The 27,618-nt window shown below is 33.5% G+C and overlaps 4 protein-coding genes and 1 non-coding gene across 5 annotated transcripts; 2 read left to right on the top strand and 3 right to left on the bottom strand.

The window, feature by feature from the left end:
* Window positions 1-15,546: 15,546 nt before the first annotated feature.
* Window positions 15,547-15,641, bottom strand: LOC147923419 (small nucleolar RNA Z161/Z228). Its single transcript, XR_015587979.1, has one exon. It is a non-coding gene; the product is annotated as a small nucleolar RNA Z161/Z228 (small nucleolar RNA).
* An 838-nt stretch (window positions 15,642-16,479) lies between these two features.
* LOC104756347 (tubulin beta-5 chain-like) lies at window positions 16,480-19,258 on the top strand. Its single transcript, XM_087493598.1, has 3 exons — window positions 16,480-17,125; window positions 18,043-18,312; window positions 18,398-19,258. The coding sequence occupies exons 1-3, from the start codon at window positions 16,729-16,731 to the stop codon at window positions 19,078-19,080; spliced, it is 1,350 nt and encodes a 449-aa protein (XP_087349724.1). The 5' UTR covers window positions 16,480-16,728; the 3' UTR covers window positions 19,081-19,258.
* Window positions 19,259-20,082: 824 nt separating this feature from the next.
* LOC104756348 (tubulin beta-5 chain) lies at window positions 20,083-22,653 on the top strand. The gene is made up of 3 exons (XM_087493597.1): window positions 20,083-20,582; window positions 21,448-21,717; window positions 21,807-22,653. Exons 1-3 carry the CDS (start codon window positions 20,186-20,188, stop codon window positions 22,490-22,492), a joined length of 1,353 nt encoding a protein of 450 aa, XP_087349723.1. The 5' UTR covers window positions 20,083-20,185; the 3' UTR covers window positions 22,493-22,653.
* Window positions 22,654-23,554: 901 nt separating this feature from the next.
* Window positions 23,555-25,356, bottom strand: LOC104756346 (uncharacterized). Its single transcript, XM_010478923.3, has 4 exons — window positions 24,767-25,356; window positions 24,551-24,646; window positions 24,376-24,446; window positions 23,555-23,986 (listed from the first exon to the last, which is right to left on the bottom strand). Exons 1-4 carry the CDS (start codon window positions 25,202-25,204, stop codon window positions 23,674-23,676), a joined length of 918 nt encoding a protein of 305 aa, XP_010477225.1. The 5' UTR covers window positions 25,205-25,356; the 3' UTR covers window positions 23,555-23,673.
* Window positions 25,357-25,542: 186 nt separating this feature from the next.
* LOC104756345 (uncharacterized) lies at window positions 25,543-27,518 on the bottom strand. Its single transcript, XM_010478921.2, has 5 exons — window positions 27,118-27,518; window positions 26,888-26,999; window positions 26,725-26,792; window positions 26,122-26,634; window positions 25,543-25,987 (listed from the first exon to the last, which is right to left on the bottom strand). The coding sequence occupies exons 1-5, from the start codon at window positions 27,319-27,321 to the stop codon at window positions 25,859-25,861; spliced, it is 1,026 nt and encodes a 341-aa protein (XP_010477223.1). The 5' UTR covers window positions 27,322-27,518; the 3' UTR covers window positions 25,543-25,858.
* Between the last annotated feature and the right edge of the window lie 100 nt (window positions 27,519-27,618).

The following is a 27,618-nucleotide window of genomic DNA, read 5'->3' as shown; positions in this document are numbered from 1 at the left end:
CTATCAAAAAACGTTTAATGGGCTTCGCAGTATTGGGCTATGATATTACGACCTCATCATTTATCTCAGCTGATCTTATAACCTCATCATTTGTCTCCTCATCTGATCTTACAACCTCACCATTTGTCTCATCTGATCTTATAACCTAATCATATGTCTTCAGTTCCTCAGCTGATCTTACAACCTCATCATTTGTCTCAGCTGATCTTACAACCTCATCATTTGCCTTAACTTCCTCAACTGACCTTACTACAACCTCATCATTTGTCTTCACTTTATCGACTGACCTTTTAACATCTTTCTTTCCACTCATATTGATTGCTGCCTTCATATGTTTCTTCTTCCCTTCAGTTACCCTCACTGAAGGAAAGAAGAAACATATGAAAAAGTAAAAAGTAATTACATGTTCATTTATAATTACATGTTTTTACATGTTTACATGCGTTAAAATTTAAAAAGTAAAACATAACTAAAAAATAAGAAAAAATTTAGTAAAACATAAATATACTAATATTTTTATCTAGTAATTAAACTTTTTTTCTCAAAGCTCATTAAGAAAGAATGATAGTTACAAATCAAAACATATTACAATGATAGTTGCAATTTTTATCCACATAAACTAATATTATATTGGTTATTTTAGACCGACAAATAATAAAAAACGGAGGGAGTATTAAACATTATTTTATTGTTAAGAGTGAACTATTTGAATCCCAAAATATAATACTGAAATTCAACAATAAATCAGACAATCATTTTGCTATCTAAAAACGTTTAATGGGCTTCGCAATATTGGGCTATGATCTTACGACCTCATCATTTGTATCAACTGATCTTATAACCTCATCATTTGTCTCCTCAGCTGATCTTACAACCTCACCATTTGTCTCATCTGATCTTACAACCTCATCATCTGTCTTCAGTTCCTCAGCTGATCTTACAACCTCATCATTTGTCTCAGCTGATCTTACAACCTCATCATCTGCCTTAACTTCCTCAGCTGACCTTACTACAACCTCATCATTTGTCTTTACTTTATCGACTGACCTTTTAACATCTTTCTTTCCACTCATATTGATAGCTGCCTTCATATGTTTCTTCTTCCCTTACCCTCACTGAAGGGAAGAATTCTTCCCTTACCCTCACTGAAGGGAAGAAGAAACATATGAAAAAAGTAAAAAGTAATTACATGTTCATTTATAATTACATGTTTACATGCGTTAAAATTTAAAAATTAAAACATAACTAAAAAATAAGAAAATTTTTAGTAAAACATAAATATACTAATATCTATATCTAGTAATTAAAAATTCTATCTTATAAGTTCATTAAGAAAAAATGATAGTTACCAATCAAAACATATTACAATGATAATTACAATTTTTATCCAGAGAAATTAATATTATATTGTTATTTTAGAATGACAAATAATAAAAAATGGAGGGAGTATTAAACATTATTTTATTGTTAAGAGTGAACTATTTGAACCCTAAAGATATGAAACCGAAATTCAACAATAAATCAGACAATCAGTTTGCTATCTAAAAACATTTAATGGGCTTCGCAGTATTGGGCTATGATCATACGACCTCATCATTTGTCTCAGCTGATCTTATAACCTCATCATTTGTCTCCTTAGCTGATCTTACAACCTCAACATTTGTCTCATCTGATCTTACAACCTCATCATCTGTCTTCAGTTCCTCAGCTGATCTTACAACTTCAACATTTGTCTCTGCTGATCTTAAAATCTCATCATCTGCCTTAACTTCCTCAGCTGACCTTACTACAACCTCATCATTTGTCTTCACTTTATCGACTGACCTTTTAACATCTTTCTTTCCACTCATATTGATCGCTGCCTTCATATGTTTCATTTATAATTAGTTACCCTCGCTGAAGGGAAGAAACATATGAAAAAGTAAAAAGTAAATACATGTTCATTTATAATTACATGTTTTTACATGTATACATGCGTTAAAATTTAAAAAGTAAAACATAACTAAAAAATAAGAAAAAGTTTAGTAAAACATAAATATACTAATATTTTCATCTAGTAATTAAAAATTCTTTCTTATAAGCTCATTAAAAAAGAATGATAGTTAACAATCAAAACATATTACAATGATAGATACAATTTTTATCCAGAGAAATTAGTATTATATTGTTATTTTAGAACGACAAATAATAAAAAATGGAGGGAGTACATTATTTTATTGTTAAGAGTGAACTATTTGAACCCTAAAGATATGAAACCGAAATTCAACAATAAATCAGACAATCATTTTGCTATCTAAAAACATTTAATGGGATTTGCAATATTGGGCTATGATCTTACGACCTCATCATTTGTCTCCTCATCTCATCTTACAACCTCACCATTTGTCTCATCTGATCTTACAACCTCATCATATGTCTTCAGTTCCTCAGCTGATCTTACAACCTCATCATTTGTCTCAGCTGATCTTACAACCTCATCATTTGTCTCAGCTGATCTTACAACCTCATCATCTGCTATAACTTCCTCAACTGTCCTTACTACAACCTCATCAATTGTCTTTACTTTATCGACTAACCTTTTAACATCTTTCTTTCCACTCATATTGATCGCTGCCTTCATATGTTTCTTCACTGAAGGGAAGAAGAAACATATGAAAAGGTAAAAAGTAATTACATGTTCATTTATAATTACATGTTTTTACATGGTTACATGCGTTAAAATTTAAAAAGTAAAACATAACTAAAAAATAAGAAAAAGTTTAGTAAAACATATATATACTAATATTTTTATCTAGTAATTAAAATTTCTTTCTTATAAGCTCATTAAGAAAGAATGATAGTTACCAATCAAAACATATTACAATGATAGTTACAATTTTTATCCAGAGAAATTAATGTTATATTGTTATTTTAGAACGATAAATAATAAAAAACGGAGGGAGTATTGCACATTATTTTATTGTTAAGAGTGAACAATTTGAACCCCAAAGATATGAAACCGAAATTCAACAATAAATCAAACAATCATTTTGCTATCTAAAAACGTTTAATGGTCGCAGCATTGGGCTATGATATTACGACCTCATCATTTGTCTCAGCTGATCTTATAACCTCATCATTTGTCTCCTCAGCTGATCTAACAACCTCACCATTTGTCTCATCTGATCTTACAACTTCATCATCTGTCTTCAGTTCCTCAGCTGATCTTACAACCTCATCATTTGTCTCAGCTGATCTTACAACCTCATCATCTGCCTTAACTTCCTCAGCTGACCTTACTACAACCTCATCATTTGTCTTTACTTTATCGACTGACCTTTTAACATCTTTCTTTCCACTCATATTGATCGCTGCCTTCATATGTTTCTTCTTCCCTTCAGTTACCCTCACTGTAGGGAAGAAGAAACATATGAAAAAGTAAAAAGTAATTACAAGTTCATTTATAATTACATGTTTTTACATGTTTACATGCGTTAAAACTTAAAAAGTAAAACATAACTATAAAATAAGAAAAAGTTTAGTAAAACATAAATATACTAATAATTTCATCTAGTATTTAAAAATTCTATCTTATACGCTAATTAAGAAAAAATGATAGTTACCAATCAAAACATATTACAATGATAGTTACAATTTTTATCCAGAGAAATTAATATTATATTGTTATTTTAGAACGACAAATAATAAAAAACGGAGGGAGTATTAAACAGTATTTTATTGTTAAGAGTGAACTATTTGAACCCAAAGATATGAAACCGAAATTCAACAATAAATAAAACAATCATTTTGCTATCTAAAAACGTTTAATGGGCTTCGCAGTATTGGGCAATGATCTTACGACCTCATCATTTGTCTCAGCTGATCTTATAAACTCATCATTTGTCTCCTCAGCTGATATTACAACCTCACCATTTGTCTCATCTGATCTTACAACCTCATCATCTGTCTTCAGTTCCTCAGCTGATCTTACAACCTCATCATTTGTCTCAGCTGATCTTACAACCTCATCATCTGCCTTAACTTCCTCAGCTGACCTTACTACAACCTCATCATTTGTCTTTACTTTATCGACTGACCTTTTAACATCTTTCTTTCCACTCATATTGATCGCTGCCTTCATATTTTTCTTCTTCCCTTTAGTTACCCTAACTGAAGGGAAGAAGACACATATGAAAAAGTAAAAAAATAATCACATGTTCATTTATAATTACATGTTTTTACATGTTTACATGCGTTAAAATTTAAAAAGTAAAACATAACTAAAAAATAAGAAAAATTTTAGTAAAACATAAATATACTAATATTTTCATCTAGTAATTAATTTTTTTTTTATAAGCTCATTAAGAAAGAATGATAGTTACCAATCAAAACATATTACAAAGATAGTTACAATTTTTATCCAGATAAATTAATATTATATTGTTATTTTAGAACGACAAATCATAAAAAACAGAGGGAGTATTAAACATTATTTTATTGTTAAGAGTGAACTATTTGAACCCTAAAGATATGAAACCGAAATTCAACAATAAATCAGACAATCAGTTTGCTATCTAAAAACATTTAATGGGCTTCGCAGTATTGCGCTATGATCTTACGACCTCATCATTTGTCTCAGCTGATCTTATAAACTCATCATTTGTCTTCTCAGCTGATCTTACAATCTCACCATTTGTCTCATCTGATCTTACAACCTCATCATCTGTCTTCAGTTCCTCAGCTGATCTTACAACCTCATCATTTGTCTCAGCTGATCTTACAACCTCATCATCTGCCTTAACTTCCTCAGCTGACCTTACTACAACCTCATCATTTGTCTTCACTTTATCGACTGACCTTTTAACATCTTTCTTTCCACTCATATTGATCGCTGCCTTCATATGTTTCATTTATAATTAGTTACCCTCACTGAAGGGAAGAAACATATGAAAAAGTAAAAAGTAATTACATGTTCATTTATAATTACATGTTTTTACATGTATACATGCGTTAAAATTTAAAAAGTAAAACTTAACTAAAAAATAAGAAAAAGTTCAGTAAAACATAAATATACTAATATTTTCATCTAGTAATTAAAAATTCTTTCTTATAAGCTCATTAAGAAAGAATGATACTCCCTCCGTTTCAAAATATAGGATGTTTTAAGCAAAGCACGCAGATTAAGAAGTCTTTACTTTTAAAAGTTCAACCAATCAGAAATAATACTGCATAATATAAAATACTAAACTAATCTAAAAGTTGCATTGAAATCTGAAAACATACTATATTATGAAACAACAAACTTCTCCAAAACATCTTATATTTTGAAACGGAGGGAGTAGTTAACAATCAAAACATATTACAATGATAGATACAATTTTTATCCACAGAAATTAATATTATATTGTTATTTTAGAACGACAAATAATAAAAAATGGAGGGAGTATTAAACATTATTTTATTGTTAAGAGTGAATTATTTGAACCCTAAAGATATGAAACCGAAATTCAACAATAAATCAGACAATCATTTTGCTATCTAAAAACATTTAATGGGCTTTGCAATATTGGGCTATGATCTTACGACATCATCATTTGTCTCCTCATCTCATCTTACAACCTCACCATTTGTCTCATCTGATCTTACAACCTCATCATATGTCTTCAGTTCCTCAGCTGATCTTACAACCTCATCATTTGTCTCAGCTGATCTTACAACCTCATCATTTGTCTCAGCTGATCTTACAACCTCATCATCTGCCATAACTTCCTCAACTGTCCTTACTACAACCTCATCAATTGTCTTTACTTTATCGACTGACCTTTTAACATCTTTCTTTCCACTCATATTGATCGCTGCCTTCATATGTTTCTTCTTCCCTTACCCTCACTGAAGGGAAGAATTCTTCCCTTACCCTCACTGAAGGGAAGAAGAAACATATGAAAAAGTAAAATGTAATTACATGTTCATTTATAATTACATGTTTACATGCGTTAAAATTTAAAAAGTAAAACATAACTAAAAAATAAGAAAAATTTTAGTAAAACATAAATATACTAATATTTTCATCTAGTAATTAAATTTTTTTTATAAGCTCATTAAGAAAGAATGATAGTTACCAATCAAAACATATTACAAAGATAGTTACAATTTTTATCCAGATAAATTAATATTATATTGTTATTTTAGAACTAAAAAATCATAAAAAACAGAGGGAGTATTAAACATTATTTTATTGTTAAGAGTGAACTATTTGAACCCTAAAGATATGAAACCGAAATTCAACAATAAATCAGACAATCGGTTTGCTATCTAAAAACATTTAATGGGCTTCGCAGTATTGGGCTATGATCTTACGACCTCATCATTTGTCTCAGCTGATCTTATAACCTCATCATTTGTCTCCTTAGCTGATCTTACAACCTCAACATTTGTCTCATCTGATCTTACAACCTCATCATCTGTCTTCAGTTCCTCAGCTGATCTTACAACTTCATCATTTGTCTCTGCTGATCTTACAAACTCATTATCTGCCTTAACTTCCTCAGCTGACCTTACTACAACCTCATCATTTGTCTTCACTTTATCGACTGACCTTTTAACATCTTTCTTTCCACTCATATTGATCGCTGCCTTCATATGTTTCATTTATAATTAGTTACCCTCACTGAAGGGAAGAAACATATGAAAAAGTAAAAAGTAATTACATGTTCATTTATAATTACATGTTTTTACATGTATACATGCGTTAAAATTTAAAAAGTAAAACATAACTAAAAAATAAGAAAAAGTTCAGTAAAACATAAATATACTAATATTTTCATCTAGTAATTAAATTTTTTTTCTTATAAGCTCATTAAGAAAGAATGATAGTTAACAATCAAAACATATTACAATGATAGATACAATTTTTATCCAGAGAAATTAATATTATATTGTTATTTTAGAACGACAAATAATAAAAAATGGAGGGAGTATTAAACATTATTTTATTGTTAAGAGTGAACTATTTGAACCCTAAAGATATGAAACCGAAATTCAACAATAAATCAGACAATCATTTTGCTATCTAAAAACATTTAATGGGCTTTGCAATATTGGGCTATGATCTTACGACATCATCCTTTGTCTCCTCATCTCATCTTACAACCTCACCATTTGTCTTATCTGATCTTACAACCTCATCATATGTCTTCAGTTCCTCAGCTGATCTTACAACCTCATCATTTGTCTCAGCTGATCTTACAACCTCATCATTTCTCTCAGCTGATCTTACAACCTCATCATCTGTCATAACTTCCTCAACTGTCCTTACTACAACCTCATCAATTGTCTTTACTTTATCGACTGACCTTTTAACATCTTTCTTTCCACTCATATTGATCGCTGCCTTCATATGTTTCTTCTTCCCTTACCCTCACTGAAGGGAAGAATTATTCCCTGATCCTCACTGAAGGGAAGAAGAAACATATGAAAAAGAAAAAAGTAATTACATGTTCATTTATAATTACATGTTTACATGCGTTAAAATTTAAAAATTAAAACATAACTAAAAAATAAGAAAAAGTTTAGTAAAACATAAATATACTAATATTTATATCTAGTAATTAAAAATTCTTTCTTATAAGCTCATTAAGAAAAAATGATAGTTACCAATCAAAACATATTACAATGATAATTACAATTTTTATCCAGAGAAATTAATATTATATTGTTATTTTAGAACGACAAATAATAAAAAATGGAGGGAGTATTAAACATTATTTTATTGTTAAGAGTGAACTATTTGAACCCTAAAGATATGAAACCGAATTTCAACAATAAATCAGACAATCAGTTTGCTATCTAAAAACATTTAATGGGCTTCGCAGTATTGGGCTATGATCTTACGACCTCATCATTTGTCTCAGCTGATCTTATAACCTCATCATTTGTCTCCTTAGCTGATCTTACAACCTCAACATTTGTCTCATCTGATCTTACAACATCATCATCTGTCTTCAGTTCCTCAGCTGATCTTACAACTTCATCATTTGTCTCAGCTGATCTTACAACCTCATCATCTGCCATAACTTCCTCAACTGTCTTTACTACAACCTCATCAATTGTCTTTACTTTATCGACAGACCTTTTAACATCTTTCTTTCCACTCATATTGATCGCTGCCTTCATATGTTTCTTCACTGAAGGGAAGAAGAAACATATGAAAAAAGTAAAAAGTAATTACATGTTCATTTATAATTACATGTTTTTAAATGGTTACATGCGTTAAAATTTAAAAAGTAAAACATAACTAAAAAATAAGAAAAAGTTTAGTAAAACATATATATACTAATTTTTTTATCTAGTAATTAAAATTTCTTTCTTATAAGCTCATTAAGAAAGAATGATAGTTACCAATCAAAACATATTACAATGATAGTTACAATTTTTATCCAGAGAAATTAATGTTATATTGTTATTTTAGAACGATAAATAATAAAAAACGGAGGGAGTATTGCACATTATTTAATTGTTAAGAGTGAACTATTTGAACCCCAAAGATATGAAACCGAAATTCAACAATAAATCAAACAATCATTTTGCTATCTAAAAACGTTTAATGGGCTTTGCAGTATTGGGCAATGATCTTACGACCTCATCATTTGTCTCAGCTGATCTTATAAACTCATCATTTGTCTTCTCAGCTGATCTTACAACCTCACCATTTGTCTCATCTGATCTTACAACCTCATCATCTGTCTTCAGTTCCTCAGCTGATCTTACAACCTCATCATTTGTCTCAGCTGATCTTACAACCTCATCATTTGTCTCAGCTGATCTTACAACCTCATCATCTGCCTTAACTTCCTCAGCTGACCTTACTACAACCTCATCATTTGTCTTTACTTTATCGACTGACCTTTTAACATCTTTCTTTCCACTCATATTGATCGCTGCCTTCATATTTTTCTTCTTCCCTATAGTTACCCTAACTGAAGGGAAGAAGACACATATGAAAAAGTAAAAAAATAATCACATGTTCATTTATAATTACATGTTTTTACATGTTTACATGCTTTAAAATTTAAAAAGTAAAACATAACTAAAAAATAAGAAAAATTTTAGTAAAACATAAATATACTAATATTTTCATCTAGTAATTAATTTTTTTTTATAAGCTAATTAAGAAAGAATGATAGTTACCAATCAAAACATATTACAATGATAGTTACAATTTTTATCCAGAGAAATTAATATTATATTGTTATTTTAGAACGACAAATAATAAAAAACGGGGGGAGTATTAAACAGTATTTTATTGTTAAGAGTGAACTATTTGAACCCCAAAGATATGAAACCGAAATTCAACAATAAATCAAACAATCATTTTGCTATCTAAAAACGTTTAATGGGCTTCGCAGTATTGGGCAATGATCTTACGACCTCATCATTTGTTTCAGCTGATCTTATAAACTCATTATTTGTCTTCTCAACTGATCTTACAACCTCACCATTTGTCTCATCTGATCTTACAACCTCATCATCTGTCTTCAGTTCCTCAGCTGATCTTAAAACCTCATCATTTGTCTCAGCTGATCTTACAACCTCATCATCTGCCTTAACTTCCTCAGCTGACCTTACTACAACCTCATCATTTGTCTTTACTTTATCGACTGACCTTTTAACATCTTTCTTTCCACTCATATTGATCGCTGCCTTCATATGTTTCTTCTTCCCTTCAGTTACCCTCACTGTAGGGAAGAAGAAACATATGAAAAAAGGTTCTTACAAGTTCATTTATAATTACATGTTTTTACATGTTTACATGCGTTAAAATTTAAAAAGTAAAACATAACTTTAAAATAAGAAAAATTTAGTAAAACATAAATATACTAATAATTTCATCTAGTATTTAAAAATTCTATCTTATAAGCTAATTAAGAAAGAATGATAGTTACCAATCAAAACATATTACAATGATAGTTACAATTTTTATCCAGAGAAATTAATATTCTATTGTTATTTTAGAACGACAAATAATAAAAAAACGGAGGGAGTATTAAACAGCATTTTATTGTTAAGAGTGAACTATTTGAACTCCAAAGATATGAAACCGAAATTCAACAATAAATCAAACAATCATTTTGCTATCTAAAAACGTTTAATGGGCTTCGCAGTATTGGGCAATGATCTTACGACCTCATCATTTGTCTCAGCTGATCTTATAAACTCATCATTTGTCTCCTCAGCTGATCTTACAACCTCACCATTTGTCTCATCTGATCTTACAACCTCATCATCTGTCTTCAGTTCCTCAGCTGATCTTACAACCTCATCATTTGTCTCAGCTGATCTTACAACCTCATCATCTGCCTTAACTTCCTCAGCTGACCTTACTACAACCTCATCATTTGTCGTTACTTTATCGACTGACCTTTAAACATCTTTCTTTCCACTCATATTGATCGCTGCCTTCATATGTTTCTTCTTCCCTTTAGTTACCCTAACTGAAGGGAAGAAGACACATATGACAAAGTAAAAAAATAATTACATGTTCATTTATAATTACATGTTTTTACATGTTTACATGCGTTAAAATTTAAAAAGTAAAACATAACTAAAAAATAAGAAAAATTTTAGTAAAACATAATATACTAATATTTTCATCTAGTAATTAATTTTTTTTTTTATAATCTCATTAAGAAAGAATGATAGTTACCAATCAAAACATATTACAATGATAGTTACAATTTTTATCCAGATAAATTAATATTATATTGTTATTTTAGAACGACAAATCATAAAAAACAGAGGGAGTATTAAACATTATTTTATTGTTACGAGTGAACTATATGAACCCCAAAGATATGAAACTGAAATTCATCAATAAATAAGACAATCATTTTGCTATCTAAAAACGTTTAATAAGCTTCGCAGTATTGGGCTATGATCTTACGACCTCATCATTTGTCTCAGCTGATCTTATAACCTCATCATTTGTCTCCTTAACTGATCTTACAACCTCACCATTTGTCTCATCTGATCTTACAACCTCATCATCTATCTTCAATTCCTCAGCTGATCTTACAACCTCATCATTTGTCTCAGCTGATCTTACAACCTCATCATCTGCCTTAACTTCTTCAGCTGACCTTACTACAACCTCATTATTTGTCTTCACTTTATTGACTGACCTTTTAACATCTTTCTTTCCACTAATATTGATCGCTGCCTTCATATGTTTCTTCTTCCCTTCAGTTACCCTCACTGAAGGGAAGAAGAAACATATGAAAAAGTAAAAAGTAATTACATGTTCATTTATAATTACATGTTTACATGCGTTAAAATTTAAATAGTAAAACATAACTAAAAAATAAGAAAAAGTTTAGTAAAACATAAATATACTAATATTTTCATCTAGTAATTAAAAATTATTTCTTATAAGCTCATTAAGAAAGAATGATAGTTACCAATCAAAACATTATATTATAATGATAGTTACAATTTTTATCCAGAGAAATTATTATTATATTGTTATTTTAAACTTTAATGTTCATACTTAATTATGTTAATATCATTTTTAAATGGTTGAAGTCTACGGTTTGTTCGATTTATCCTCGACCTTCAAAGAAGACTAACTTAGGAGCACAATGTCACATTCACCTCTTCGCCAAAAATCTTGTGCCAACTATGTTGGTGATCAAAACTTGTTGCTCAATGTTTATCAAACGACAATTCTTTAAGAGATTTAACTAGAACATTACGCTGCACAAAACACTTTATCGTTTCCCTACTAACTAATAAAGCCCTACTTGTGGTTTAAGTTGGATGAATATACACCATTGTTAGTTGTGCGTGGAGATCGTGATGTGACACAAATGGCGCAAACATAGTGAATGAACGATTGCCTTTAAGGGAGATATGAAGACAGACCAACAATTTCCAAAATCATCCATATGGATGCTGGCTAGCGATTATCTTTTTCTAGTCCAAAAAGAGCCAACATACACATATGTGTCACCCGGCGGCAGTCAAAGTTTATCATCATCGAATCACATTCTTTCGATAAATAATATCACACAAAGCTTAAAAACATGAGAAATGTCAATAATTATTTATTTAAAGATAAATATATATATTTTGCCTATACAATCTAGGACTTATATAAAATACAATTATAAAATTTTGCTATGAATACTTGCTTGAAATCTAAATCTTATTATATAAAGTTAGGTTTTGAAAGTTAGTCATTAACAAGATTTTGACATGTGTCAAGTTATCAATCTCAGATTTGGATATGTGTAAAAATTAATATTTAATAAGAGTAATTTGATTACAACCAAAATAAAATATTTTGTTCAAAAAAATATTAATAGTGTAAAAAGATAATTATCAAAACTTACAGAATTTATAAAAAAAATACAATTTTTTAAAATAATTATAATATTATTTACTTATTTTTAATTTTTAAGTTATTAATTCTACAAAAAAATATAGAAAAATAGATTAAAGAGAATATACAGTTAATTGTTAATTCTAAATTTTGTAAATACTCACTTCTATATAAACATAGATCATCTCATATTTAAATAATTTGTTCAAAAACATTGCTTTCAACTTTGTTTAATTGAGAAAATTTTTAAATGGAAAGATAATTTTTTCTTATTCTTTAAACTAAAGTTTCTCCTACTTTCTCCTTTTTCCAGTTGGGAATAGGTAAGAATAATATGGTGACCTAAAAAAAGATTAATATATGCGTCTTCTTTTTCTAATACTGTATTTTAAAATTTATTTTAGTATTTTTAGATTGTTTTATTTAATTTATATTTTTATCTTTGAATTATTTGGGATATATTACCATGCTTATAATTTTTTATTATTTCTTTAGTTATGCCAAATTAATTTTCTTCTAATTTCTCAACCTTGATTGGTTGGTCATAAACCCTTCTTTTTTTTGCAAATATAATTGTTACCATTATTTTCACTCAATCCCAAATGGAGATAACGAGTAGAAACTCATCAACCTAATGGATGGATAAAATAAGTTAATCAAACACAAGCTTACAACAAACATAGATAGATAGATTGGAAAAACATAAATCGTTGTTGATAGATCCATAGGATCTCAAAGACTCTGATACCCTGGTTTGCGGAAAGGTTTAAAAGAATTGATATGACCACATATGTCACCAAAATGCACTTATTTTTTCGGTCAAGGGTCCTGAGAGAACTTCATGATAGGTGACCTTCCTGGAAGTGATTGTCGGAACTGTGCGAGTGAGGACAAAACACAGGAAAAGATCATTTGTTGATTTGTAGGGTCGTTAAACAAGTTTTTAAAGCCTCCCAGACGTAACAAACTTGCCATCAAATATGGGTGGGTCCAAATGCCGATAATAGATGTAGGGCCCCGTTAGGAAGGTGGGCCATGGACTGAGAGTGGACATGGGCTCACTAAGCAAGGTGGCGGTTTAGGCGTTACAGAGACAGAGACTACATCATGGTGTGTCAAAGGCATTTCCACAAATACATTGGGAAATTTAATAGTAGTTACTATCAAAACATATTGTGACGTTAGAAAAAAATTTTTACTTTCAATGGTTGTCGGAGCAAGCCATTTTGAGATAGCAAAAAGACGTGAATATTTTCTCTCTACACAGGAGGAGGGTAGAGCCGAGGTTGTCTCTATGGTGGAGAAGATTGGATACAAGGTTATCTCCCTAAAGAGGGAGGTGGAGGAGGTTGGACGCAAGGTTATCTCCCAAGGAAGGAAGGCGGAGCCAAGGTTCTTTCCATGGTGGAGCAGGTTGGACGCAATGTTCTCTCCATAAAGGATGAGGGCGGAGCCGAGATTTTCTCCATGGCGGTCATATATTATTGTGATGATACATCATTGATTACTATATTATGTAATATATAAACATATTAATCCAACTATTTTACTTTCACTTCTGCATAGTTACTATCACGAATACATTAGAAAATTTAACATTAGTTACTATCAAAAGATTTTGTAACGTTAGAAAAATGTTTTTACTTTCATTGGTTGTTGGAGCAAGCTATTTTGAGATAGCAAAAAGACGTGAATATGTTCTCTCCACATAGAAGGACGACACAACCATGTTCTCTCTATGGTGGAGAAGGTTGGACACAAGGTTATCTCCCCAAGGGAGGAAGGCGGAGCCAAGGTTCTCTCCATGGTGGAGGAGGTTGCACGCAAGGTTCTCTCCATAAGGGATGAGGGCGGAGCTGAGGTTTTCTCTATGGTGGTCATACATTATTTTGATGATATATCATTGATTAGTATATTATGTAATATACTTTTTATTCAAAATATTTTTGAGCCAACAATTTTAATAATTAAAAAACTATGCAGAAATGAAAGTAAAATAGTTGGCTTAATGTATTCATATAGACATCTTCTAGGTGGTGATAAAGAATATATTTGTAACACATAGTATATTTAGGTGTAAAAAATACAATTTTAATAGTAAAATACATAAAAGATTTGTAAATGGATATAAATCAGTTTATTATAATAAAAATAAAATTTATAAATAACTAACAACAAATTTTAATATATATACTTTTTAAATTTAATTTAATTTATAAAACTTAAAACCCGCATGATCATCTAGTATATATATATATATATATTATATATGCTGTGTATATATGTATAATTTAATTTTCTGTGATACTATCTTAAAGCATTCAGAAGACCAAAATAGTCTAATTTGGAAAACACGAGATTGCCGTTGAAAAAGCGTCAACGAGGAGAGTTCTGGGGATAAGTTGCGAGTGGTGTATAAGTTGTGATGAACGAATATGATGATTAGTTGATTACCTTGATGATTGTCATATCAGTTACGGTGTTATATAGTTTTAAGTAACTACATACAAGGTTGGTGTAATAAGATTATTGCCTTCTAATCCAAATTTTACATGCAATTTCTCATATCTTAACTGTTTTCTTTACAATTCATATTAAATATTTAGTTCAAACTTATCGTCGTCGTAATCAATCAAACTGTATTATCGAGGAGGCATGTTAAAACAAGTGGTAACGCAAATAAATATAACGAACCGGACGCACACATGCACGTGCGGACCACATGTTTGTCACGCAGATGATTGTGTCTAGGGTGTGTGCTGAATGAAGCTACCGACTACCGAGCCTATTGTACCATATTTACAATGTAATGAGATTTTCATAATTTCTTTTCACAAATCTTCTGAAGCCTTAATCAAATTCCAATTCAGTGAGAACTAATACTAAACATTCAATTTCACCATCTTGATTAACGTAAATCAAGATAGAAGTTCAGTCCGTGATAGGACAGGTTCTCATCAATTTGTATAATTTTGTTGTTCTCCAATGCTTAGGACATCTCCTTAAGGTGTTATCAAAGGATTATCATCTACGATTAATAACATACCAAAACCAACTCGATAAGTCTCTTTTCTCGATATTAAAAATATTTAAACAACCTAATTAACCTATAAAATCCAAAGAAAACATCGGTTGAAAAACATTAAAAAAAAAAAAAAAAAAAAAAAAGAGAATTTGAGAATGAAGAAAGATTTCATCAGAGAGGAGTGATCGGTACATCAATCGGCCACAAAAGGCCTCAGACGACCGTCGTGAGAATTTTAGATCAAATCTCATCATTTGAGTTTTTATCTTCTTCACATCAAATCAAAACCAAACAAAAAAATCGTTTTCTTTTGCAAAATTAAAACACAAGATCAAAGGTGAATTGCTGTACAGGAAAACAAAAAAAGAGAACACGATAGAGGAAGAAAAAGTTTGATATCCCGGCGATGTTATTAGAGGCAAACTAGGTTTGGCTTTTATATAGGGACGATGAAGCGAACTCTAGGGTTTTTTTTAAATTAATACGTCGGCGTTTCCTTAGTTATTGGGCTCATTTTAAAACCCATTCTTATTTTAATGGATTCGAGTGGTGAAATTAAAAAGCCTTACATTACTTTTTTTTTTATAATATGAAAGACAGAGTTAACTATATTAATGACGAAATTACAATATTGTAGTAAACACAAATTTTTTGCATAACGTGTTCCCATTACGCTTATGTCCCCTACACAACTGGGAAAAAAAACAAATATTACAAATTTTGTTTTTGTATTATTGGCAATATAAAATTTTATCCATGTGGTATAGACAACAACATATTGGCAATATATGCACATGCATGCTCTAATAAGTTTGCTCAATCCTTGCTATCTAGTGGAAACACTGAATAAGAAATATCTCAAATTATGTCAACCTTTTCTTTTGGCAATGTTAAAACATATATAGTACTATTACCGATCCGATCCCATTTTTTTTTTCTTTCTGAAAGTAAGTATTTTTTTGAATGAAAAATAAATGATTGTGACCATGGTTCGTTTTTTCAAAAGAGATTTCAATTATGGTTGGCCATAAATTTGGCAAGAAGAATATGACGTTCTCTCTGTCAAACTATTTTATTTTATAATATATACTTGGACAGCAAATCTCAAGTAAATAAGAAAAAAAAATGTAAAGGAAATAATGTCAAAAAAAAAAAAAAATTAAAGATAATGACAATTATAAATGAAAGTGTTAGGTGGGATGAGAAACAGAGAATAAAAATCTCTTAAGCGAGGGAAGTGAAAGAACAGAGACAGTTATATAGCTGTCACTACCCCATCTTACATATTCCTCACCATCTCTCTTGATCTTGTGACTTGTGAACCGCCCCACACACACACACAAACACAATGAGAGAGATCCTTCACATTCAAGGAGGCCAATGTGGAAACCAGATTGGTTCCAAGTTCTGGGAAGTCATCTGTGACGAGCACGGCATCGATGCCACCGGACGTTACAGCGGAGACACTGCAGATCTCCAGCTTGAACGTATCAATGTCTATTACAACGAAGCTTCTGGTGGAAGATACGTTCCTCGTGCTGTTCTCATGGATCTTGAGCCTGGTACTATGGATAGTATCAGATCCGGACCGTTTGGTCAGATCTTTCGTCCTGATAACTTTGTCTTTGGCCAGTCTGGTGCTGGTAACAATTGGGCTAAAGGTCATTATACTGAAGGTGCTGAGCTTATTGATTCTGTTCTTGATGTTGTTCGTAAAGAAGCTGAGAACTGCGACTGCCTTCAAGGTACGTACTACATATCTTGTTGATTTTACAGTTGGAAGTTCTCTACATCATTTGGATTTAATATAGTATTCATCGATCTCTTCATGTAATTTAGTATGATATCTACTTAGTATAGAAATGTAGTCACGAGTTCAATAGATAGATCACGGATTAGTAAGAGTTATACTTATTTATATACAACAATTAAATTCATTTTCATTCTTTGTTATTTTTGATTCTTTTTGTTTTGTTACTTTGATGATCTCGTTAAATTTATTTATCCCACATTATTGAATTGTGTGCATGTGGGTTCTTCTTCAATAATTCGATCTATCAAATCGTATCGTTTAATGTAATTTGCAAGTGAGGACAGCAAAAATAATTGAACTGCAAGTGCAATGTTTATGTGGAGTGGGATGTTGTCACTTATTATTGGTAGGGCCAAGCTGTTTTGTATACTACTATTCAAGATTATTATTTTTTAATGAAGTTTTATCATATAAAGCTGTAGAAAGATATGGTATTATATTATTCTTATGTCGTGATCACAACATTTTCAAGGCACCGTGATTGCAGGATAAAAAGATGCAATGGTCCTACTACAAATTGGTTTCTTGGAATTTTCTGGTTTCTTTTTAAAATTTTATGTCACGTATGGTCAGTTCTTACGTGATGCGTTCATACATTGATTATTTAACTTCAAATATAGCTTGTGAGTCTATGACTAATTGACTAGTCACTATGCATCAAACATTGTGTTTGCGGAGAGTGATGATATATAATATATCTTTGTTTTCTTTAGTGGATAGAAACGTTATGTCTTAGTTGACTTTAATTAGCAATTAGAAGACTAGTGATCAGATGGATGTTTGATTTATTTGCTCAGTGCATTCATCATGGAATCATTGTTTGAATCATGGGGCTGCAATATATTACAGGGTTTCAGGTGTGCCACTCGTTGGGAGGAGGCACGGGATCTGGAATGGGAACTCTGTTGATATCAAAGATCCGAGAGGAGTATCCAGACAGAATGATGCTCACTTTCTCTGTTTTCCCATCTCCAAAAGTCTCCGACACAGTCGTTGAGCCTTACAATGCAACTCTCTCTGTCCACCAGCTTGTTGAGAACGCTGATGAATGCATGGTCCTCGACAATGAAGCTCTCTACGACATCTGCTTCCGTACCCTCAAACTCAGCACTCCTAGCTGTAAGTTCCACTGAATCCTTTAATATCCAAATAAGCCTAATTGTGTTTCTAAAACTAAATCTTGATATTGTGCATGGTGATGTAGTTGGAGACTTGAACCACTTGATCTCAGCAACAATGAGTGGTGTGACTTGCTCCTTAAGGTTCCCGGGACAGCTAAACTCTGACCTTAGGAAACTCGCTGTGAACCTAATCCCATTCCCACGTCTCCATTTCTTCATGGTGGGTTTCGCGCCGCTCACTTCACGTGGCTCACAACAATACATCTCACTCACAGTCCCTGAGCTGACTCAACAAATGTGGGACTCCAAAAACATGATGTGTGCAGCTGATCCACGTCACGGACGTTACCTCACAGCCTCGGCTATATTCAGAGGACAGATGAGCACAAAAGAAGTCGACGAGCAAATCATAAACATACAGAACAAGAACTCATCTTACTTCGTTGAGTGGATCCCAAACAACGTGAAGTCCAGCGTCTGTGACATCCCACCAAAGGGACTCAAAATGGCGGCGACCTTTGTTGGTAACTCGACGTCGATCCAAGAAATGTTCAGGAGAGTGAGTGAGCAGTTCACGGCTATGTTCAGGCGTAAAGCGTTTCTGCATTGGTATACAGGAGAAGGTATGGATGAAATGGAGTTTACTGAAGCTGAGAGCAATATGAATGATTTGGTCGCTGAATACCAACAGTACCAAGACGCTACAGCTGATGAGGATGAAGAAGTATATGAGGATGAAGAAGGTGAAGGTGAGGAAGCTTATTAGACTTGATCCATCAGTGATCAAATCAAACATCTATACTAAAAGAAACGACTCTTTGATTATCTATCTTTTTAAAATTTGATTGTAAGACACTCAAAAAAAATGGGAATTTATTTTAATGTGTTTTGTTTGTTACTTGTTTGTTGGTAAAATTGTTATAAAAAAAGTTTGAGTTTCCATTTTTTTGGGTGTCATATATTTGCTATATTAGTTTAGGAAAATTGCAGACCATTTTAGCGCAATTCACAGAGGATCAGATGAGCAGATATGAATGTTTCAGGAGATCAAGTCTTAAAAAATCAAGCATGGAAAAGTTATATATAAGAGAATCACATGGGCACGACGTACAATACGAATATGGTTGTGCGTAGTATCGCAAAGATGTTTGTTGGTGAACTCGTGGAAACAGCTCCAGTTGTCATGAGGGAAAGGAATTAATGAATCAGGACCTTATAGACCATTCCATATCAGAGAGTCCTATCGAAGACTGAAGCTCCAAGACAAAGTGCCTCAGAGATCAGTTCCTCGGCTTTTCCACTGAGTCAGAATCATGGGGTTTACAAAAGAGTGACGAGCTAGGCAAAAGAGCGACCATCATGCATGTTCTAAAGCCAGTCGCTATATATCTCTTATTAGTTTAATTTTATATTTTGCTTAATAATTAGACAACACTCAGGACAATTGTGCGCATGTATCACGTACGTTAGATGCAATTAAAATCAGAAACAATCTGCCAACTCTTCCATTACTCTTAAAGAATTCCCCTTATAATTCAAAAGAAACGGACTACAAATTCAGTCTTATAATTCCAACTACTTGGCTCTCTGCTAGCCAAAAAAATCATCATCTGAGTCGTCATCACTAACATCATCAGAGAGTTCTTCTTAATTAGTGGTTGTATTGATACTTGGACGGGATATATTTCAAGTAAATACGAAAATGACAAGTGTTAGGTGGGGAGATGAGAAAGAGAGAATAAAAGAGTTAGTTGTATATATATTAGCTGCGTGTCACTCCCCCCCCCCCCCCCCCCCCAACTTGTATATAAATCAATCACTATTTTTCTTTGATTCTGTGACTTGTGAACGGCCACACACACACTAACACAATGAGAGAGATTCTTCACATCCAAGCTGGCCAATGCGGAAACCAGATTGGTTCCAAGTTCTGGGAAGTCATCTGCGACGAGCACGGCATCGATGCCACCGGACGTTACAGCGGAGACACTCCAGAGCTCCAGCTTGAACGTATCAATGTTTATTTCAACGAAGCCTCTGGTGGAAGATACGTTCCTCGTGCGGTTCTCATGGATCTTGAGCCTGGTACTATGGATAGTATCAGATCCGGGCCGTTTGGTCAGATCTTCCGTCCTGATAACTTCGTCTTTGGCCAGTCTGGTGCTGGTAACAATTGGGCTAAAGGCCATTATACTGAAGGTGCTGAACTTATTGATTCTGTTCTTGATGTTGTTCGTAAGGAAGCTGAGAACTGCGACTGCCTTCAAGGTACATATTATACGTATATATATTGTCTCTTATTTTTATTGTTTCTACCCAAAATATTTTCTTGGAAATTTCCTGCATCAACGATCCGTATATTTACTACATCATTTGGATTCAATAATATAGCATTCATCCATCCCTTCATGCAAATATATATAGTAGTATGATATCTCTAGTTCGTCTTAGTAGTCACGACTCACGAGTTCAATAAATAGATGACGGTTTAGTAGGTTAGACACAACAATAACATTCATTTTATCTATATCCCCATTATTGGTGTGCATATGTGGGTTCTTCTACAATTATCCGATCGATCTATCAAATCGTCTCCTTTAATTAATGTGATTGCAAGTGACGACAGCAAAAAAAAACAAATGAAATGCAAGTTGTGTGTTTATGTGGAGTGGGATGTTATCACTTATTATTGGTAGGGGGCAAGCTGTTTCGTATACTATTCAGATTTTTTTCAATTTTTTTTTATGAAGTTTTATCATATATACAGATAAGGCTGTAGATATATGTCTTTTTTTATATATAATGTCGTATTCACAACATTTTGAAGACACCGTGATTGTAAGGTAAACACTAAACAGATGCAAAATGGTCCTACAAACTGGGTTATTGCCCTTTTCTTTCTTCTGTAACTTATGGGCATTTATACATATATTGATTATTGATGTTTTTAAGTAGTGGACTGAATCATATATAGAAACGTTTTAAATACTTTATTTAATTAGCAATTGGACTAGTGATCAAGATGGATGTTGTTTGCTCATGTCTATAATATAATATGACCACGTTTGGTTTTGCATGCATGGATCAATCATTGTCTTTCATTTCGAATTATGGGGGCTGGAATATATTATAGGTTTTCAGGTGTGCCAGTCGTTGGGAGGAGGGACAGGATCTGGAATGGGAACTCTGTTGATATCAAAGATCCGAGAGGAGTATCCAGACAGAATGATGCTCACTTTCTCTGTTTTCCCATCTCCAAAAGTCTCCGACACAGTCGTTGAGCCTTATAATGCAACTCTCTCTGTCCACCAGCTTGTTGAGAACGCTGATGAATGCATGGTCCTCGACAATGAAGCTCTCTACGACATCTGCTTCCGTACCCTCAAACTCAGTACTCCTAGCTGTAAGTTCCATTGAATCCTTTAATATCCAAATTAATAAGCCTAATTGTGTTTCTAAAACTAAATCTTGTTATTGTGCATGATGATGTAGTTGGAGACTTGAACCATTTGATCTCTGCGACAATGAGTGGTGTGACTTGCTCCTTAAGGTTCCCGGGACAGCTAAACTCTGACCTCAGGAAACTCGCTGTGAACCTAATCCCATTCCCACGTCTCCATTTCTTCATGGTGGGTTTCGCGCCGCTTACTTCCCGTGGCTCACAGAAATACATTTCACTCTCAGTCCCTGAGCTGAATCAACAAATGTGGGACTCCAAAAACATGATGTGTGCAGCTGATCCACGACACGGACGTTACCTAACAGCCTCGGCTATATTCAGAGGACAGATGAGCACGAAAGAAGTCGATATTGAACTCATAAACATACGGAACAAGAACTCATCTTACTTCGTTGAGTGGATCCCAAACAACGTGAAATCCAGCGTTTGTGATATCCCACCAAAGGGACTCAAAATGTCGGGGACGTTTGTGGGCAACTCGACGTCGATCCAAGAAATGTTCAGGAGGGTGAGCGAGCAGTTCACGGCTATGTTCAAGCGTAAAGCGTTTCTGCATTGGTACACAGGAGAAGGAATGGATGAAATGGAGTTTACGGAAGCTGAGAGCAATATGAATGATTTGATCGCTGAATACCAACAATACCAAGACGCCACAGGTGATGATGAAGAGGGAGACTACTTTGAGGATGAAGAAGAAGTTGAAGGGGGAAGCTTATGAGACTTGATCCATCAATATATCAAACCAAAAACATCTCTACTTCAAATATAAAGAAACGACCCTCGATTATCTATCTTTTTTAATTTGTTTTAATGTTTTTTTGTTTGTTACTTGTTTGTTGGTAAAATTGTTAAAAATAAAGTTTGAGTTTCCATTTGTTTTTTTTTGGTGTCATGTATTTTGCCATTTTATTTAATTCTGCCATGCTTCCTCTCTTTATTAAGGAAAGTTTCCGAAAATTGAAGAATAGTTTTTAGATAACTGAGCATCAACTAGAAGGTAAGTTCATTTGTAGAAGATACCATCACACCCAGGATCGAGTCACGTTTCCTATGAATGTAGGAATTTGGTTAGTTGTGACAATGGTTGACAAAAAAAAAAAAAAAAAACTAATTAGAGCAACAATATTCTTTTACTTATTTAATTTGAAGATAGTGTTTTACTTTTATTTTTACTTTTGATTTATTTGCAGCTAAACAAACCGGACGGGTGCGTCTAAATCAACAAGGTACCTTGCAATTATCAGGAATGAGGCATTCGAAGAACAAAGATGATAATGAAAAAGAAGAGGAAGAGGATATGAAAGTTGAGCTCAACAAATACACAACTGGTGCTTATCTGTTGATAAGGCAAACAAGATGCAGACCATTTTTGCGCAATTCACAGAGGATCAGATGAGCAGATATGAATGTTTCAGGAGATCTAGTATTAAATAAATCAAACATGGAAAAGTTATATAGGAGAAGAATCACAGGGGCACAAACGATGGACGACAGTAGGAATATGGTTGTGCGTGGTATCGCAATGATGTTTGTTGGTGAACTCGTGGAAACAGCTCGAGTTATTATGAGGGAAAGGAAAGAGTCGGGACATATTAGACCTTGCCATATAAGAGAGTCCTATCGAAGACTGAAGCTCCAAGGAAAAGTGCTTCAAAGATCAGTTCCGCGGCTTTCCACTAAAGAATGACGAGGAGAAAGAGCAACCATCATGCATGTTCTAAACCAGTGGCTACCTCTTAGTTTTATTTTCTATTTTGCTTAATAATTAGACATGTTCCTGTTCCTAGAACGCAGAAACAATCTGCCAATTCTTCCATTACTCTTAAAGAATTCGTCCCCAAAGGATTCTACAAATTGAGTCACTAAAAACCGATTACAAATTCAGTCTTATAATTCCAATTACTTGGCTCTAGGTTTTTTAGAGACTCTGCTAGCCACAAAATCATCATCTGTGTCGTCATCACTAACATCATCAGAGTTCTTCTTCCTCTTCTTGGTGGCTGGTTTGGAAACAGTTCCCTTCTTTTTGTCTGACAAAGCTTCAGAAGGTGATTTTTTGGCCTCCTTCTTCGGGGGCACTGATTTGTTGTTGTTGCTTCTCGGAGTAGAAGCTGCAGATTTTGTAGGAGAACTGAACTTTCCACCCTTTTGCAGTTTCTTCTCAAGAACTTTCTTAGCTTTTTCAGCTGGAAGCAAACCAGACTCCATCAACCTGTGATCAACAACACAAAAGGGCTTCCAATAAACAGAGCACTCTAAAATCAAATGATGAACAAACCCACACAATAACCATCCCAGATATAAAAATGCTTTGCGTGATTGGTTTAAAAGGACTCTTCTTTCTTACAAACAATGCGAGTCTATGATGTTCAAGATTCATGTGAGCTAAATGCCGTGTCACTAAACACACAAGGGACCATCAAAACTCAAACACAAGTATGGCATTATGTCCCAAAGGAATAAATCAACTTGGTGTAGGACTCAGCTTACACATGGAGTGATCAAAAGACAAAATGATCAGATACACATTACCAAAACAATACATATGTGTTTTAAGTTGCAGATCAATGCAGGGGAGACAAAGGAATATAAGAGCCTCACCAAATCTGAGCCATGTCGCTAGTGGGAATTTGCTTGTAAAGTGACTCGTAGAAAATCCTAAGTGGATCTCTCTGCAGAATTGCAAAATCAACAAGAGAAATAAAACTTCAAACGAATTGGCCAATAAATCTAAAAAATCAGAGAAAGAGAGAGAGAGAGCAGCCCAAAAAGGTACCTCTTGAGGTTGGTCTCTCTTCTGACCAGGCAAATCATATACTTTCTTTTCTCTCTTTTTCTTTGGTTCTTCTTCTTTCTCTGTTTTCTTCTTCTCCTAAACCAGAGAGAGAGAGAGAGAGAGAGAGAGAGACTCATCAACACAATGCTACATCAAATTTCTCACAATTCTAATAGTTTATAATCAAACAGAGAGAAATATAAATAAAAACCGAACCTTTGAGACACCAACAGAGGAATTCCTCTTAGAAACAGGCTTCTTCTTCTCATCGTCTTCATCATCAATCTCCTCCTTCTTCTTCACTGGCGGCTTTGAACGAGATAATGTGATGGGTTTATCATCATCATCATCATCGTCTTCATCAATCTCCTCCTTCTTCTTCACTAGCGGCTTTGAACGAGATCTAGATAATGTGATGGGTTTGTCATCATCATCGTCTTCATCAATCTCCTCCTTCTTCTTCACTGGCGGCTTTGAACGAGATCCAGATGAAGATAACCTGATGGGTCTGTCATCATCATCGTCTTCCTTCTTCAATTTCTTCGAACCAGCATTGTTGGCATTCGTGGGTTTCTTCTTCGCAAGAGAACTCAGGCTCTTATTGTCTTCCTCAGCCTCCTCTTTATTCAAAGCTTTCGAATCCTCCGAAGGCATATCTTCTTCGATCAAACAAAAATTCGAAACCTTTACTGGAAAATTTTCGGGAGATTTGAGAAGAAGAAACCAACCGCACACCGCTGTGTTCCTCCTCCGCCAATTGTGCCCTAATCCAAAAATAAAAGGGTGCTTGGAACGGTGTCGTTTCATCTTCTATACCAAAATGCTAAAATTTCACATTTCATTGAACCGGACCAAAATTTCTATTTCTGACTTCGGTTTGGTTCAAGTCTCTCCTAAACCGAATAAGTTGGATTTGATTTGGTGAGTGAAGGAGAAAAAGCTCACTTTCACACACTCACTGGCTCTACAAACAATATATAAACCAAGAGAACAAGAAGAAGCCATATATGATCTTATTCAAAATATCAAACTCATACAAAAAGAAAGAAAGCATCAGCTACAATCGAAATAAAACCGGAAATCACACTTCTTCAAAGCCGCTTGAAATCTTTGTTGCATTGCCAAATGTTCTGCCATTGCTGCCTCCTCCTCTGATTAAGCTTCAAGACACAATAATATAGAGACTCTTATGAGTTTCCTAACTAAATCAATGCTGGGGTAGGGGGATAATTCTAAAGAACTTCTTAATAAACTAATGGGTGTGGTCAGTTGCAAAATATACACTAAGTTTCCTAATGAAAGAGTAATCTATATGGCTCCAGAAGATGGAGACTTCAACTTGGGAAGTCTAAAAGTCGAAGTGAACAGCTTTGGGATTTCTGTAACTGAGTCCGACGTCGTTGTGTTCACTCTTTTCCTCTTTGAGTTTTTGCTTACCTGATATAAAAAGAAAAACAATTTAAACTCAATATGTATATCTTCTGTAGATGATTGAAATTAATCAAATATTGTAATTCTGTTCTATTTTAAAACACACAGACACCACAAGCATACTCAAGTTAATAAACTACCTTTTCAGTAGATGATGATGCAGCAGACTTCTCTTTCTTAGCAGTTATATGAGATCCCACCGTGTTTCCATTGCTACGCTTTTCAAGTTTTGTGCATCGAGTTAAAACCGGTGTAAAACCACGAGACTTCTTCAAAGACTCAAGATCCCGTGAGAGTTTTGAGATCTCCTCATCTTTCTTAGTAGAATTCGTCTCCATTTCAGCCATCTTAGCCTTTAACCTTGAGATAGTCTCATCCTTCTCTTGATTAGCTGACTGAAGCTGCTCTTGATAAGATATAAGACTAGAAACTTTCGAATTTGCTTCAGCAATCTCATCATCCTTTGTCTTCAACTTAACACTAGATCCACTTTCAATACGTTCGAACTGTTCCCACGCAAACCCATTTTCTCGTAGAAGATCAGATACCACACATTTCTTTTCAGCAGCAAGCTTCTCATACTCAAGCTTCAGTTTTCTGATTTTTGCCTCCAGTGACTTAATAGCTGAACCTTCTGATCTGCCACTTTCATCCTGCATATACACATAAAGAAGAAGCATTTGTATGAGTTCCTGAAACCAAAAAGCCTACAGTAGCTTACAAAATATAAAACTTTCACTTACATTTGTAGTATTCAGAGTTAAGAAATCAAACCAAGCTTTGAAGTCCTTTAACTCATCCATCGTCTGTTCTGCAATTTCCATGAAACAAAGAATGAAACTTTAGTCCGTAGGAAACAAAAGGAGCGAACTTGATTATAAAATCTTTACCAAAACAGTCACTTACCCAACTTCAAATTGCAAAGAGAACGATCGCTGTCCTTTAATCCGCACAAGAGATTGCATTTAGAGGTCTCAAGCGACTGCATCTTCTTCATCGCTTCAATTTCTTTCCTCATCTGTAACAATGAGAATAAATTCAGACGAATTAAGTACATTAAACTTCAAAATTCTTAAGCGAAACCCTAAAAAACCCTAACTTTATCGGAAATCAGGAATCAAAAAGGGGGTTTTTACCAGAGAGAGTTGATCTTCGTAATTTCGAACATCAATAAGCCAATTCTCGCACTTAGTATTGATAGAACTTTCAATCATCTTCATATCTTTGAGAAGCGCTTCGACTTGGTCTTGCTTCGTCTGTATAATCTTGACCAAACTCTTGAATATTATATCCCAGTTTTCCCGTTCCGAAGATTCTCCAGTCACCGATTTAACACCCATCTCGCAATACCCAAGTTCCAATACCAATTCAAAGAAGTACAACACTTCACAGCAAGAGTTGTAGAGAGAGAGAGAGTGATTTTAGAGAGAGAGAGAGATAAGACCGTTATGAGTTGCACAATACCAAAAAAAAAAAACAGAGAGAAAGAGAGATTCTTTGTTAATCGATTCGGAGCGTTTAAAGTTTTAAACTTTACAGCCACCCACGGCTCTTCAATGGGCCTTTAATGGGCTCGTTCTTCTACCAATTGAATAAACCGGAGCATGAATTTGTGAATTCGTGATTAAAACCACCAA

Source organism: Camelina sativa, chromosome 17 (genome assembly GCF_030686135.1).
Source record: "Camelina sativa cultivar CO46 ecotype springtype chromosome 17, ASM3068613v1".
Taxonomy (NCBI): domain Eukaryota; kingdom Viridiplantae; phylum Streptophyta; class Magnoliopsida; order Brassicales; family Brassicaceae; genus Camelina; species Camelina sativa.
The sequence above is the reverse complement of the archived record's forward strand: the minus strand, read 5'-3'. Positions and strand labels throughout refer to the sequence as shown.